The following is a 16,074-nucleotide window of genomic DNA, read 5'->3' as shown; positions in this document are numbered from 1 at the left end:
ACCATTATTCCGAGTTTTTTTTTATCCCCGTCAAATGGATACCTGTAGACAAGCACTTTTCAGGGAATTGCTCCTTGAAAACCACCATAGGCATTACTGACTCGGTCTAAAATGGATTGATGTGAGAAATACTAGCTTGTTGTGGTTGTTTGTACTACATTTTTGGAATTAAATTGAAGATATGACGTCAAGAGGTACTTGTCTTTCTTTGAGTTAACACTATGGTATTAGGATGCTATTGTGCCCCTGATCCAGAATGTATTTTGTAAATGCATTTGTTTTTTACAGAGCCCCGCACATGGCATGCAGGAAAAAAATAGTAGGCTAAATCGTGTGCACGATTTACTAATTCATTCCCTCAGTGTACTAAAATGTGCACACGATTACTATTGCGTTCCCTTGATTTACTATTTCATTCACTCGATTTATAAATTGTGCGCACGATTTACTAATTAGTTCCCTGTATTTGCAAAATCGTACGCACGATTTATTTATTTTTTCTTGCTTGTCATGTGCGGGGCTCTGTAGTTTTTCTTCAACTTTCAACAAATAAACTGTTGTTGTAGAAGATTGTGCATGTACATTAGCTGTCAATATTAATTTATCTTGAAATGGTTCCAATTAATTTGAAACATGGAGGGATGGAACTAAGTGTTGTGTTAATTAATTGTAAATATATTTTATTATTTTAAGTAAGCTGTGTTTCATAGCTCGTGCACATTGATCTGCTCTGCCACCCATCAGAGGTAGTTTTGTCTTTGTTTGGTTGCATGGCTTAACTCTAACGAAGTTAATTCGATGGGATGGAAATATCTGGGGAAATTAAGATTAATGTCTATGTCTATAATTTTCTGTTGGCCTGTCACGTTACAACAGAATTAATGTACACGCTTGTATTTTTCTGTTCCTCATACATACAATCAAATCATGAGCCAGTTTTATCCCTGTTCAGTGTTGCACATTGTAACATCTAGTACATGTGTTTTTGTTCTTTTAGTTGTTAATAAATATTGTTGAAGAAAAAGCAATCAAAGTTGTGATTTGATTTAATTAAAAATTATATTGAAATGTTTTGCTTAGTATTTAGAATTTAGAGACCATATATATTGAAAATCTGCAATGCAGAAGCAAATTTCAAAATTAAATCCTAAGAATTAATTCTGAAAAAAAGTCTAATGTTTTTTCATTGAAGTAAGTTCAAGATTCAAAACCCATCTGCTTAAGTGCTGCTGTCATTATAGAGAAAAGAGAGACATACTTAAAATTCATCTTAATTTTTCATGGTAATTATTTCAGTAATTATTAAACTCAAATTTTTATGGTGACACTATCATTAGTTATCAAAAGAAATAATACTTTATCCATAATTAATTTGTACATTTAGAATAATTCAAAATTTAATAATTTTCACAAGTGGTCTCAGACTTTTGAAGACTATTGTAGCTGTAAATAGAATTACAATTAAATAATATGGTTATATAGATGCAATTAAATTATAAGGCAATTTAATAACTCACGAAGAGCACAAAGGACAATAAGATATAATGTAAATATAATTCAGAGTAGCAAACAATTCTCATATATGAGCAAAGAGCGCCACTTACTGGACAACTGATAAAATTGCTTCTTTATTCGATTTTAAGATTTTTAGAAATAATTATTATTATACATGCTTAAATGTACACATTTACACTGATAATCCACATTTAAATTAAAATGGGTGAATTTCTGACATATTCAGTTTCATGATACTACTTCGTGATACAGTTAATTTGCTTTGTGTGTGTGTGTGTGTGTGTGTGTGTGTGTAATTACCCAGTGCATACTTTCCTTTATACATCCAAAATATATATTTAAATCTAAAATCTAGATGCTGATTCAAAAAGATTCATGAATATGTAATGAATTAACAACCCATTTAGTTTACAGACACAGAAATAAGAAATGCGGTGCGGCATAATTTTTTCCCTTAAATTATAATTATTATACTTATTATTAATTATTCAGTATTATTACTGTAAAAAAAACTTACTGCAGCCTATCCCTTATGATTTGTTTACTGATATAGGATTTTTATTTGAAACTGTTAATAATCAGAAATTCAAACTCTGGAGTTCATAAACTCAAATGTAGAAATAACAGAAATTATTGTTAAAAGTTGAATTGTGGAAACAATTTTGTTGCTTTAGCTCAATGATGAATGCTATAGCTCAAATTTGTCTTTTTTCAGAGAACCAAAGCATTACTATGAAAATGTAACTACAACATGCAGTACAATACAATTTTAAAACGGTAAAGGTTTCATTCTCAAAATGCAATGCAAATAATTTTTTTTTTCATGGGTTCGTTGGGTTCAGTTTTATTGATGTCATGAAATGGGCCTGCATTGCCCTGCAACGCTAGTTTATTTTACATTTGTTAAATGTATTCATAAAATGCAACATTAATGTAATTTTTTTTAAACAGTAAGTTAATACCTTTTTTAAACTCCCTCACACATAAAATATATGAAGTGTCACCAAAAAATGCAAACGAACTCTTTTTACCCACTTACACAGCGGTGGTAAAGCAAAGGATCATGGGAGCGCGAGTCCCTGTCGTGGAATTTCTTAATTTTTGGTTGCTATGGCTGTAGTTGGACAGAACTACATTTCCCAGAATGCTGTTTTCTGTACATTGGCTCATGTTATACATGGGGGAATATGAGAGCGGCGGAGGAACCGAAAGCGACAGCAGAATACCTGGCGATAAGTATAACGTTAAATAGTGGTCGTGAAATGGGGAGGATTCAAAGCCAAATCACCCAGAACAGGCTGTCGAAAAAGGAAAATCGTATTTGGCGTTGTATTTTTTTAATATAGATTTGGCGTGGACTGGGGTAAGGCACCTCCCTGCCTGTTCTGCACCGGGGTGTGTGCGTGTTTTTCGGGTAGGCTTCATCGCATCACCGCGCTGCAGTGTGTTACTGGAACCGAGCTGAGGTGCCACGCCGTCGGCCGATACTATGTCAAAAACTGAGAGAGACAAAGTAGCACTGCGACTCAATCCTACTGACCTATGCAATGAAAAAAATGGCAACTTTGCTCTCTAACAGCTGTGGTTTGTAGCCATAAAGTGCAAGTGTGCCGAAAAATATAGTGGAGCGTTTTTGGTGCCTGTTATTAAAAAGGTGAGGTAAAAAAAATGTGCATCTCACTACAAATCTAACTTTCTTACATTGCATCGTTATTGTTGCAATGCTACTATGTAACTACGTAATTTAATGTTATCCTTAATGTTCGTAATGAAACATGTATTTATGGTGTTCGTGAATCAAGCTTGTAATTAAACAGGTTGTTGTAATTGCTGCTGTTAACCCATTCATTTAATTACCCAACATTTAAATCTGGAGCTTTGTTACATTGCAATGTTAAGTGTCACAAACAACAGTGTCAGTTCTTATAGATGAAGTGTGTAACTTTTGCAAAACATGGGTATGTTTAAATTGCCCAATCACATAATGGACTTTAGAAGACATTTGGCCACTAAGTAAAATTTAAGATTTGCACTGCAAACTGCTTCGGGAAGGAGTGTACATTGGCATATGACTTTACAGGAAGTGGAAAGGGGGTTATTTACCCACAAGGCATTTTGTAGCACTTCAGATGTGTCACTTCCCTACTATATAGAATGTTGAATGTGCGTTGTGCCCAAATATGCAGTAATAATTGATGGATTGCATCTACTGACATTGTGAGTTTTGCAGTCAGGAAACGTTCCTGTACCATAAGACTTATTAAGCTGAGGAGCTGTCAGATTCAGAAAAGCTGACAAATAAAAATAAAAATGATGAGCCGTGTGGCTCTTTCCACATGCAAGCGCTATAGGTACCAAGAACACTGGTCCCACTAGTCAATTATTTATCAAATTCAGTACATACTCTAATAGGATGGGATTTTGAACAGAAAAATGTGGCAAAAAAAAAATGTGACGCATTTTTATTCAGGCTGATGAACAAAAAAGCACATAAAAATTGCTTTTTATGCTGTTTTTGAGCGTGTAAACAGAGATGTGAGATGTTAATAGCGAGAAAACATCACATTTTCACTTTAAACATTAGTTTATTACTAAACTAGGTGTGTTTATTTATATATATAATACTGTATATAAGTACAGCATGGAGTTGTTCTATACATTTATATATTTTAAAGTATGGTAATGTATATTTATTTCTAAAATTCCTACCTGACTCTAGTGGTGTCTGTGACAGTGTGACTTGAGTTTTCAATAAAACCAAATTTTGTCAGGTGAAGTGAACTTCTACAAATATCTCCTGTTGAGTGTGTAGGCCAGGGTGCAGTGAACACTAAGTAGAGACCCTATAAATTGGAGTACAGCTAATTTCTCTTTTTATAAAACAGGTTTTCGAACACTCCCCTGTCTGCCATTGGTCCCACCCTAAAGTCACACCACAGAGAGACAATGTTTACACTTTCTGTGGGAATCGGTCTACGAATGGTTTAATTATTGTTATCTCTGTGTTTAAAGTTGGGATAGGAGGAACTGTTTGGATTTTTTAAGAATATATTTAACATTGTTTGTTAATAATGCTGGTGTTGCATGATTTTAAATTCTGACTTTCTCAGAAAGTCCCTCTGTAACAGTTCTAAACTTTTTTTTAATTTTTTTTTTATCAGCAGCTTTTAAAAGCAGTAATAGGCAGTCCGCATGGAACGAGCAGGAAGCATCCAACTTGATATTCCGGACTTCAGCAACTCCGTCCTGTCGCATCTGAACCAGTTGCGAATACAGGGCCGTCTGTGTGACATTGTGGTCAATGTTCAGGGCCACAGTTTTCGTGCCCACAAGGTGGTCCTCGCCGCCAGCTCACCCTACTTCAGGGATCACATGTCACTGAGCGAGATGAGCACCGTGTCCATATCAGTAATCCGCAACCCAACCGTGTTCGAGCAGCTACTTTCCTTCTGCTACACGGGACGCTTATGCTTGCAGCTTGCTGATATCATCAGCTACCTGACGGCTGCCAGCTTCCTTCAAATGCAGCACATTATTGACCGTTGCACCCAGATTTTAGAAGGAATCCACTTTAAAATCAGTCTGTCAGATGTGGAAGGGGAGATCGGGAATGGGGCTCACAGGACTGCCAACCAAACCATTGACTCAGGAAGAGGTGGGACCGGGTTAGGTGGGTCCAGCTCCCTAAGTCCCAGACATACCAGTTCCCGATTGATTGGCAACACTGGGGTGATCAACATCCGTGATGTGAGGGAAGTCCGAGAGATCAGTCCCCCTGGGGAGTCCATGAGTCCCCAGATTGTGGAGCACAGTGGCATTGGCTCAGAGGAAGTGGGAACTGGGAAAGAGCCCATTCTCCGTATTAACCGAGCTGGGCAGTGGTATGTCGAGACGGGGACTGAGGTGGAAAGAGGAGGAGAGGAGAATGTGCGGATGGTGGACGGGTTTCGGATTAAGACAGAAAGGATGGATGAGTGGATGGGAGCTGAGACCCAGGCGTCGGCGGAAGAGGGCAGTGGGGCCGAGGAGGGGCCAACAGTGATGATTGACACCTCAGGACGTAGCACTCTGGTGCAAGAAGGAGGAAGAGGTGGGAAAAGCTCCCAGCCGTCCAGCAGCTTCAGTGAAACAGAGAGGTGTGTAAAGTCTTTCGTTAGTTTACTTTCAACGTCGAAATGAAATCAAAATCAAAATCTTATTCTTATTGAACAGAATTCATAAGTTCATGTTATTTTGATGGAATTAGTCTTTTATCCAAATATAGTGCCTTTCTCCACTTCTAAAACAAGTTTCTATTTCAGCTAATGTCACCAAGCCTTCTTACTTTTCAACCCCTTCCTTTTAACTATTTACATTATCCAATGAGTACTTGATGAAACCATATTGAATAAGTATCCCATTCTACTCTGGATGTAGTCGCAAACTTCCTTTCTTATTGATTATAAGGTTTGGAAAGTCCAGGTGTGATACTTTAAAATCTGATGCATTTACCCCAGTAACCCATTTTCTTCTGCCAACAAGTGTCCTCTAAAAGATTGAACCTATACTGTGTTTTTCTTTCAGGTTTAGTCCAACAGGAAGTGTGATTGTGATGGCTGATCACCAGAGATCCAAGAGTGAGTCTCCAGGAAGAGTCGACAATCAGAGACACCCCACCTCACAGGTAAGGCAACCTTGATCAAGACTTGGCTCTATACACTTACAATCCTTGGTTGAACTTTTTATGATTTCTGAACACAGTTGAAGTAGTTCCAAAGGAATATCAGTGGAGCACACCTTACCGAGCAAATAAGAAACCTTAAATTGCCTTCAGTTGTGTAATACTTAGAACAGCTGGTGTGCCTAACTTAGAGTGCATTTCAATTGGGGAAAGGGGTGGGAATAATGAAAACAAACCATAAGCTCTCACATTTCCTTTACTAGGTAGAGGAACAAGCTGCGTTTGACATGGGGGGATACGAGGAGTACCTACGAGAACAGGTAGGTGATCGGTGGTTCCGCTACAACCCCCGTCTCACCTGCATTTACTGCTGCAAGTCCTTCAACCAGAAGGGCAGCCTAGATCGTCACATGCGCCTGCACATGGGCATTACCCCCTTCGTTTGCCGAATTTGCGGGAAGAAGTACACCCGCAAGGACCAACTCGAATACCACATCCGTAAGCACACAGGAAATAAGCCTTTCCATTGCCACGTCTGCAGCAAGAGCTTCCCGTTCCAGGCAATCCTCAACCAGCACTTCCGCAAAAACCATCCAGGTTGTGCCCCACAGGAGGTGTCCCATAGTGCCTCACCCGAGACTACCACGGTCACCTCCCGTGGAGGCCAAAACGAAGATGAGTCGCCCTCCCAGGAGGAATCTGAGGGCAATGGTGGAGGGGGAGGTGGCGGCTCGTCCTTCGGAGAAGGTGTCCAACCTTCGGTATCCACTACTGGACCCGACTGAAAGGCTTTGAACAAAAACGTCACAAGTTTAGGGAGACACAGGACAGTGGGGTCCAACAGGACCTTTTCTTGAGAAATCCCTCTGTCCCTTGTCTCACACCATCAACACTGAATTTACAAGTTGGAAGGAGTTGAGTGAGCATGAGGTTCTCTCAGCTGCTGTCGATGAGGAACGGATAAAAAAAAAAAGAAAGTCTTCTGCATCCTACTTGGACGAAGATCCTCTATTTTTTCCAGTGATAACAAAGATGCAAGGAACAATTTGGTAGGAATAGTGTTCTCTAGGGATTTATAAATGGTATATCTGCTTTAAACCACATCTACCTTCGCCATGCAAACTGAACAGGACGTCAATATATGAAGACAAGCCACACTCCAACAACCTCACACACCACTGGATGCAGTGATTTTTCTTTTAATTTCCTGTCTTTTATATGTTATTTTTATATTTTTGTACTACTACAGATCTTTCAGGATAAACTAAAAGAGAAGCTCTAGCTATGATTTGGTCAAATTGCATCAAAATTGCCAAACTTCTTTGTGCCAGATGATGAGTTATAAAAAGAGAGGACATCGTAGTCCTTTGCTACTTTGCCTTGAGACAATCTTGATAAATTAACCTGGGGCTAGACTTTGCGCTCCCCAGCCATGGCAAGCTTAGGAAAACGGGTTCAGTTTTTTATTAGGGACCCTCAGGTCTGACCTAACATCAGATTCTTGATTTATTTTTTTTGTTTTGTGTTAAGTGCCGATCCGGCCTGCCATAGAACCCAAACACATTGCTCACATTACAAGGAAATTGTTTTTCTAGAACTTTGAGTTTATAACAAGAAAAAATCATTATTTTACTTTTAAATTTGGTAGAAATACTGTGATATAGGCACTCATGGTGAAAATACATTGGTAGAGTATAGCAGTGACATATATTTATTTCAAGTTTATTTCCCATTAATGCCTTCATACATCTCTAAACTGAACAACTCAGCTGCTGAATGTTGGCGATACAGTGATATAAAACAAGGAAATCCTTCAACCTCAGATAAGCTACAATAGACCGCTCCATTACCTCTTTCTCACATTACTTCGCAATACTGATCTGTCGCACACAGATGCGTGGATGCACTCAGCTGAATTTTATGTTCAGTGTTTATTTCTTTTCATGCATTTTAAGTCACTAGTTGAGTTTCGATAGTCTCACCAACTTGTTTTACTGGTTTGCCAATATTTTGTTTATAAGAATGTGTTTGACCAGGAGTAAGGGGTCTCTTAGGGGATGTACCCTTGTTCCTTTTTTTGTGTCAAGTCAAAAGAAATGATTCTAAGGCTGAGACGAACCAAAATGCGGACTTGGTCATCTACGCCATTTAGGAAAACGTAAACCGTATGTCTGTGATGTCTGGGATACGCCGAAATGCCACGGAATGACTTTGAGTGTAAGATTTCCCTTCATCTGATGGAAGGCACTTTAACCTTGGGGTCAAGTGCCTTTACACTTGGCTTATGAACAGATGTTTCCAGTTGGTGCTTTCAGTAACCAAAGCAACTGAAATTGGAAGTTCTTAAACCCTTAATATTTGAAGGGTGGAGAGGAAAAAGAGTACATCAGGCACTTAAAAATGGGGTGGGGGTGTGTTTTGTTTTGTTTTTAGAATTTTTGTAGATCTATATACATGCGTCACTTATGCATATTTAGACAAATTTATACTTGTAATAACTATACAGAGACAGTTTCTAGTATAATCAACAAAAACAAAGGCGTTTTAGGCGAAAGTAAAACTGTTATAATTTTTATAAGGCTGTGAATCACACTTGGTTGTGACTGACGTTTTAATGAAAGGGTTGATGCATATAAAAATCAGCTACTGATGTTTAAAATTGGGATTTTGTGCACCTCACATAATATCAACACAGGTCAGAACTTTTACCGTTACTCACATCTGTAAACACAGGTCAACAGGTAAACATTTCTTACAAATATCAGGAACTCACTGTTTACTTTTTCTTTGGCTTGTACCAAGCAGATTTTCTTACTTAGAATTCAAGCTCTGGGGTAAATAGGGTCGACATATTTCACAAGTGCAGAAAAAAAAAGAAAAAAAAAAACCTACATATGAACATTTCCTCTCAGTGTAAATACTCATGCCTCAGAAGTAGTCACAGTGAAATACAATCCTGAAAATTTTATAATTTCACATTTGTTGTACAGCACAGAACCCAGGTAAATAGAAGAGCATGTTAACATTGCTTTTATATGTCACAGTGCAACCTCATGATATTAGAAAAGGGCAAATGATTTTGTCTGTAAACAACATAATCATAATCTAATATGTTATAATATATCAAAAAAAGATGTTATTTTTTATGGACTTTGCTTTTAAGTTTCGATTAGGTTTGGGGCATGGGCCTGTTTTGTCATATATAGGTGATAGTGACTTAAATTATCTCTCTGTGAATGAATTAATTGCAATCTAATAACAAGGGATCTATATCTATAATCAGTCATTCCAGTTATCTTACTGCATATTTTAGAAGTCTAAATTTAATAATTAATTTGGGCTTTAGGGCTTATGATAACTTTCAGCATGTTTTCCCTTTGTGCATATCTGTCGTTGATCTTGAAAACATTGATGGTTTTTATTTTAAACAATATTATTCATTCAAATATTATGTTTGGCTTTTGTATTAGTTTTCAAGCTTTAAATAACATGGTGGAGGATAAATGTGTTGCTGCAGTGTATATATTAGGCTGTAATATTTAATGTTTCTGCATGACAATACATCTACTGCAGTTTAATGGTGTTGACTGAACAAGTCATTTCTAACCAAAATTTGTCTAATCTTAATGCAGTGTTACAGAATGTGCAGTTTCAAATGAAGCTACTTCTGAAGCAATATTTCAGCCCAATTCCAGTTAAGAAATTGCTTTCAGATAAAGTGGTGCAAAATTAAAACGCACTATAACAAACGCATTATCTTTTTAAAAGTTGTGAAACGGATGACCAGTTGTTTTTCGACGAGAAAAAAATATGTATTTTGAACTTGTAAAGCAATTATACATATTGGCAAATGCGATAAAATTTGTTTAAGTGATTACATTAACATGCCCCTCCCCCCAGCTCCCCCCATTTGTTTCATGGTCTAGCTTGTGAAAAGTTCTACAGTGCATGTCTCTACTTACTAGTTTTTTGGTAAGACCGAATGACAACACTGAGTTTGTTCAGTATTGTCCCTCTGGAGCAAATATTTTGTACTAGCAACACATTTTACTTGGGTGCAAATAGACTACGTATATTTTTCATAACTTAGTCTGTCTGAAAAGCAAGCAAACATGATGCTTTGTTAAAAAAAAAGAAAGAAAGGAAAAAAAAAAAGTCCTTTATTTTTTTAATACCTCAAAAGAGTCTTTGTACAAGGAAATAAGACATTGTATTTCGTCTGACCCGTCAAGTTCAAGTTTATTTGCATGTTGTCTTTGTCTTTTGTAGCAGCCAAATATAAATACATTTCCAGGCATCTAAATTTGCACCAATAGAAGCCAAAAAATTGACATTTACAATTTGTCTTGCTATATTGGTTTATTTTGCAAAAAGCAAAGTTCTTTTCATGCGTCTTATGAGACGTTAATCACTTTAATTTAAATCATACTTCAGGAAATATTTTATCTTGCATATCCATGAAATAAAACAAAATATAATAGGTATTTTATTGTTAAAAAAGGTCCACATTTTAAAACATGAGCATTATTGCCGTAGAAGTCAATTACTCTAATTTAAATAGCAAATCAGAATAATTATTAAAAAGGTCAATGTTTAAACATTTTGATTTTAGAAATGATATTTGTAGGTGATTAAAGTATTTGAAATTGAGATTATGATTACTTAAAATTTAAGACTTCTCACATTTAAAATGGTAAAGCAATCAGAAATATAATCATTTAATAATGCGAATGCCATTTTCACAATAACCACTGTTTTTTTTTCCTCACTGACAATGTGTCATGTCCATTCTTCTAAATAGAAATAACGCACTTTAAGTGTTACTGTGAAGGATTTTTAATTCTGTTCTTTAAATGTATTATTATGTAAGCCCAGATTGTGTGATACTGCTAAACCCAAATTTCTAATATGAAAAAATAAACCTGTTTTATCCTTGTTCTGTGCCTGTACATATTGCTTTTATTTATTTGTTTAAAATCCTCTTTGCTTCTCGTCATGTGTTTGTTTCCAGTGCTTGCTTGGTTAACTGAGGAAAAACAATATATTGTGACAAATTTAATGTTCATTTTTAAGCAATAATGAAGAAAGAAGACCGCTCTGTCATGTTAAAAGGGTGGACGTTTGATAACCGTCGTGGATGTTGGATCATATCCAATCCATATTAGCTGCTCCCACAAGGATTTGCAACTCGGCCGGTGAAGATCAAGGCATTGATGCTTGTTTCGCGGATAAGCAGAAGGAAGGGTCGGTCCGCAACAAAATCCTCTGCGTAGATGCTTATGGAACGTACGGTAGCAACAACTGCTGTGGCGGCAGCAGCCTTGCTACCTTCTTCATTCACCTGAAAAATTGGAAAACCAGACCACTGGCTAAGAAATTGTGTAATCCGTCTTGGTACACAGTTAGACTAATCATAAAAACATGCTGCTTGAGATTGTAAATTATACTGAATGTATTTTACCTCAAGGAAGGCCTTATGGTAGGCGTTGGAAATGTACAAGTTGTATCCATCATCGGCAACCATCCCTAGCACAACACAACGTTGTGACAGTATTACTGGACAGATTCATCAGAACTCAAGATGTCCATACAGGAAATCCATACAGCAAAATTTCATAGTAATCAAGGCAAGTTCCCATAGAAGTAGTCGATACGACTTGAGCTCTACTTTCCTAGTAGCTTTTATGTTCTACAGAAGTCATACTTGTTTGGAACAACAGCTATTTTCATACCTGGGAGACTGGCGTTTCCTGGACTAAAAAGATGTTCCAGGCCCATTTTCATCAGCTGCTCTTTGAGGCTAAAGTTGTCCTCGATACGAAAACGAGGAAGCTGCACAGACACTCTGGTCTCTCTCATGGCTTGTAACCAACCTTCAAGTTTCTTGAGGTTCATGTTTTCCACCACCTTAATTAGATGCAGTTTTGTTAGGAATAGAGGAGAAGATTTTTTAGGAGAACATTTTATCTATTGTTTATAATCGACTTACTTCCGATAGGGTTGTACCTTCAAAAGGTAATATGAGCACCATTGTGATGTCAGCCCCATTGTAGGGCAATTCAAGGATCGTCACTTTGTCATCATTGATTATGGCATACTGGAAATTACGATCTTGGGCCATCATGGTCACTTGACACTTATGAGTCTCGCTAACGTGAAAGTCTGAATTCATGGTATTTTCCTTATCAAATTTGTGTTTCCATTGACCCTGGAACACAAAAACCACATAGTAACAGAGTTCACAAGCCAGAGGAGGACAGTCCTGCTCCTGGAGGACCAATTTTCAGAGTTTAGCTCCAACATACTTTGCCTGAAAGTTTCTAGTGATCCTGAAGAATTTGTCAAAGTCTTCTACTGTACATGACTAGTTTTACCAGCAATATATATCATTTGTGATTGCATTTCCTAAAGATATTTCAAGATGTGCAGTCTACCAATAACATTAGAGCAACAGCAGTAGGAACGCCCACAAGCATCTTCACAGTACAGAGTCTAGCGACATACAGCAAAAACGTCACTGGCTGTGTGAATGGTCACACTGTCAGCTCTGTGATTGGTAGTCCAGCTATAAAATTACAGATGGCTGAACGATAGTAAATCATTGAGAGACTTATTTTAAATGACAGCAAAATTGACCAATCATACCTCCCCCAGTGGGATTTGATATCACTTATCTTTATGACAAGATCCACTATTATGAAGCTGTTGACTGTGGAAGCACCAAGTAACATTTCTGAAGAGGTCATTGTTGCTGATTTATAGTGGTTTTTAAGAAGAACTTTAAAAGAAAATTTGGAGTTAATTGGAAAAGGAAGATATACACAAGAGCTTAATTTGGCCCAGAAAACTGAGAGGCATTTCAGCCCCAGCAATAACACGTGTCTTTAAGTAAATCTTCCATGGGTAAGTTAGTTAAAATCTATTTGGCCCCTGTGCCAATTGTTTTTTTATTTCTGCCGTTGATGCTACCATTTTGTTTTTTTTAAGAAAAGTCAGTTGGCAAAATTAGTGGTCAGTCTTTAAATGTACTAACTTTGTGCATATTTGTTGTAATTCTATAAATTTGTATTTTGTTGCTTTGGATAAGAAACAAAGTCTCGTCCTTTACATTTTGTAAATTTTATCGGCAAATCCAAAAAATAAATGCCATTTTGAAGCTCTTTGATGTAGCATGAAAAATCACTGTAAAGGCTCTTCAGTTAAATCATGAAGTGCGAGTGAGCTTGATCATCTCTTCCTGTTAACTACAGGCTATAACTCGAAATAAACATGAATGAACATGAATGTATTATGCATGCCAGGCCAGTAGTTGGCGATGTCGAACACTACATGCATGTGCAAAGACTTGTTTCTATAGAGTAAACAAATAATATGTGCGTATGACTTTACTATTTTCACAAATAAGCATTTTCATAGTTTACATGGAGACGTTAACGGCATCGTTTTCAAAAACATGTACTTTGCATTTTCAGGTCCCCAAAACACAGCTGACATTTAAAGGAACAGCCAGAACTCATAAAAAGTTTTCTGTTTTTAGTTGAAAATAGTGTTGTATAAAAAGCCCCTAAGAGTCACAGTTCGCTACTGGACTTTGATTAGCAGGTGTTTAATTGGTGTTGGAGCTAATGGTGCATTCAACTCATGTTGGATACATCATATTTACGAGTTAACGCACATAAACGCCACCACAAAGTTGTAAATATGAATGGGAAACTGAATTTTCTTTAAGCTCTGAGTTTCCGAGTTGGGGTCGTGTCAATGAGAAACATGACAGAATTGATGGTTTGATGGATGCAACGTCTGTTATTTTTAAGGTCAAATTGTTAGCCGGGATTGCAATATAACAAATAATATGTTTTATGCGATACAGATTAAAGTGGCTTCATAAATTATATAAAAAATTTTTTAAACGCAACACACATCATATGCTAATTCTTTGCTCTTCATTTTCTATACGCAGAGTTAACAAACCCTGTTGTATTTTCTTGTAATTTATTAACAGAAGGTACCTTCTGTGCCAACTAAACTGACTTGAACGCACCCGACGTCGTACTTTAGAGTTGTCAACTAGTAAGTACGAACTTCCCAGGAGGACTTGAATGCAGCATAAACTGACACCCTGAACAATTGCGTCTTATTTACAAGTATCTCTGCCTCCTCACTTACTTTGAAGTAGACCGTGTTCACCAAGACTAATATGGTGTTGGAGTCTATTGAGCCTTCTGGCAGGGTATCTTTTATTCGGTTCTCAGTCTTGTTGGCTATCCATTCATTTATCGTCATCCTTGAAACTTCCGGTTTCCCCTGGAGGACGAAACCTTAATGTTTAGTACAGGGTCAAGGATCAGATGTGCTACATTTAGACACTTATGGCAATGTAACCTTAAAATCGAGAGGCAGCAACTTGGCTCCGTAAACCATCTCACTGATGTGCTGGTAGGACTCATTAAAAAGTATTGATTTGTCTCCAAACAAACGGTTAGCGGATAACAGTTTTGTTGTCTCATGCTTTTTGCGGTATAGTCGACAGTTCAGCTTGGCGAAGAAGAAATGGACCTGGTCTGAGGTCTTCTCCTTTATCGTATCGAACTGAAACACCTACATGTGAAGAATAGAGAAGTTGTTGACCTGCTAAGTGATCGTTCTTTATTTGGAGTTACAATTACTTGACCTTACTTTCATGAGCTCCTCCAGTGTGGTGTTGCAAGCCCCTAGCTTTGTCATGGCGAAAGCCGTTGAGATACTTATTGGTGACAGAAAGATGTTTTCATCGTTGGACTTTCCCTTGGCAAGTTGCTTGAAAAACGAGAGGGCGAAGCGACTGTTGGCTTTGGACAATTCCCACACTCGAGGGTTGGTGCCAGCTGGGATCTTCTCTGGTTTTTCAGTTGGTTGTGTTTCAGAATCCGGGCTGCGGTAGATGCACATTGGCTCCAAAGGGATATCTTTGGGCTTTGCATTGCAGATATCTTTGGCTGCCTGGACTGAACAGAGGGCGAGTACCCATAAAGCCCACGTACATGCCAACAACTTCATCCTGCCCAAGATGGAATGGGAAACCAGCCCAGCAAAAGCAGTTCAGTGCAAATTCTGGTGGTCAAACAAGTCATGGAATCATGAGATACAATGTCTATAGTGAATTGGCAAGCGTTTTTATTTATTTTTTTGTACTTAAGATTTAAAACAGTTAGCAAAGAGCAAACGTTTCCATAACACTGTACTTTTCTACAAAGAAACAGTTAACAGCTTTTACTTTAAAATCCAGAGTGGTTACTTCATTTAAAGTTTAAATGACCATAGCTCTGTCAATTTCATAAATTTTTACTTTCTTAATCATACACTGCTAGTCACAAATTAAGGTTTAATTGGAATTAAATGCCACTACCAATAATTGATTGACTTTATACTAGGATTGTCTAATTGAGGTTAAAATGTCATTAAAATTTTAACCCCATGAAAATGCTTCGTTCAACTATTCCAACAAAACTGCTCTTTCTGGATCGGGATATTCAATGCATTTTTCACATACCTGATGTTGTTGTATTTCCTTGTTAAAGACCAGTTTTGGGGCTAAAGACCAGTTTATGTTGTACTAAAGTAAGGAACGAAGTGAAAAAAACACTTCTCTGGATAGGTCAGTGCCCTTAAAAAGCACTGGAATGACTAGAGGAAATTTACTCAGGACAACCTTTGTGCTATTGATTCATTTTGTTAGGTTAGCCACAAGCAAATACAATTGACTAATTATGGGGAATCTGTTAAAAACAATGTTAAAAAGAGGTGAAAGTATTTTGTTTGTTATCAGTTATTGTTATTAAAGATTATTTTGTTCAGTGTTTTGTTCAATGTTAATGGTTGTTGCATAAAAGTGCATGCATTTGTACAAAAGACCAGAGAGG

At 37.2% G+C, this 16,074-nt stretch overlaps 3 protein-coding genes and 1 long non-coding RNA gene across 6 annotated transcripts in view; 2 read left to right on the top strand and 2 right to left on the bottom strand.

Annotated features, from left to right (window-relative positions):
* LOC132131447 (sphingosine 1-phosphate receptor 1-like) overlaps positions 1–66 on the top strand; it is a 2,578-nt gene extending 2,512 nt beyond the window's left edge. The window contains exon 2 of the mRNA XM_059543471.1: positions 1–66. This exon is cut by the window's left edge and continues 1,512 nt beyond it. The gene's annotated coding sequence lies outside the window, so the exon portion shown is untranslated.
* Positions 67–2,660: 2,594 nt separating this feature from the next.
* On the top strand, positions 2,661–7,456 carry LOC132131616 (zinc finger and BTB domain-containing protein 37-like). Of its 2 annotated transcripts, none has more exons than XM_059543678.1 (4): positions 2,661–3,169; positions 4,680–5,651; positions 6,079–6,178; positions 6,439–7,456. In XM_059543678.1, exons 2-4 carry the CDS (start codon positions 4,708–4,710, stop codon positions 6,958–6,960), a joined length of 1,566 nt encoding a protein of 521 aa, XP_059399661.1. In that variant the 5' UTR covers positions 2,661–3,169; positions 4,680–4,707; the 3' UTR covers positions 6,961–7,456. The 2 variants fall into 2 exon arrangements, with proteins under 2 accessions (XP_059399661.1, XP_059399660.1); XM_059543677.1 differs by having other exon boundaries at positions 4,677–5,651.
* Positions 7,457–8,161: 705 nt separating this feature from the next.
* Positions 8,162–10,282, bottom strand: LOC132131772 (uncharacterized). The gene is made up of 2 exons (XR_009428945.1): positions 8,907–10,282; positions 8,162–8,735 (listed from the first exon to the last, which is right to left on the bottom strand). It is a non-coding gene; the product is annotated as an uncharacterized LOC132131772 (long non-coding RNA).
* A 993-nt stretch (positions 10,283–11,275) lies between these two features.
* Positions 11,276–15,838, bottom strand: LOC132131938 (antithrombin-III-like). 2 transcript variants are annotated; one of them, XM_059544122.1, is made up of 8 exons: positions 15,705–15,838; positions 14,852–15,265; positions 14,558–14,773; positions 14,342–14,479; positions 12,165–12,383; positions 11,908–12,082; positions 11,637–11,701; positions 11,276–11,516 (listed from the first exon to the last, which is right to left on the bottom strand). In XM_059544122.1, exons 2-8 carry the CDS (start codon positions 15,209–15,211, stop codon positions 11,337–11,339), a joined length of 1,353 nt encoding a protein of 450 aa, XP_059400105.1. In that variant the 5' UTR covers positions 15,212–15,265; positions 15,705–15,838; the 3' UTR covers positions 11,276–11,336. The 2 variants fall into 2 exon arrangements, with proteins under 2 accessions (XP_059400105.1, XP_059400106.1); XM_059544123.1 differs by having other exon boundaries at positions 14,852–15,212; positions 15,705–15,837.
* Between the last annotated feature and the right edge of the window lie 236 nt (positions 15,839–16,074).

Source organism: Carassius carassius, chromosome 48, assembly GCF_963082965.1.
Source record: "Carassius carassius chromosome 48, fCarCar2.1, whole genome shotgun sequence".
Taxonomy (NCBI): domain Eukaryota; kingdom Metazoa; phylum Chordata; class Actinopteri; order Cypriniformes; family Cyprinidae; genus Carassius; species Carassius carassius.
Note: the sequence above shows the minus strand (reverse complement) of the source record. Positions and strands in the feature narration are given on the sequence as shown.

Bases quoted from the DNA above. Each gene is read 5' to 3' on its own strand.
- LOC132131616 (XM_059543678.1), top strand. From the start codon at position 4,708: ATGGAACGAGCAGGAAGCATCCAACTTGATATTCCGGACTTCAGCAAC. The intron at 5,652-6,078 runs GTGTGTAAAGTC...TTTTTCTTTCAG, and splicing joins AGCTTCAGTGAAACAGAGAG to GTTTAGTCCAACAGGAAGTG. The intron at 6,179-6,438 runs GTAAGGCAACCT...TTCCTTTACTAG, and splicing joins AGAGACACCCCACCTCACAG to GTAGAGGAACAAGCTGCGTT.
- LOC132131938 (XM_059544122.1), bottom strand. From the start codon at position 15,211: ATGAAGTTGTTGGCATGTACGTGGGCTTTATGGGTACTCGCCCTCTGT. The intron at 14,480-14,557 runs GTTACATTGCCA...TTCGTCCTCCAG, and splicing joins TGCTGCCTCTCGATTTTAAG to GGGAAACCGGAAGTTTCAAG. The intron at 12,384-14,341 runs GTAAGTGAGGAG...TTTGTGTTCCAG, and splicing joins TGAACACGGTCTACTTCAAA to GGTCAATGGAAACACAAATT.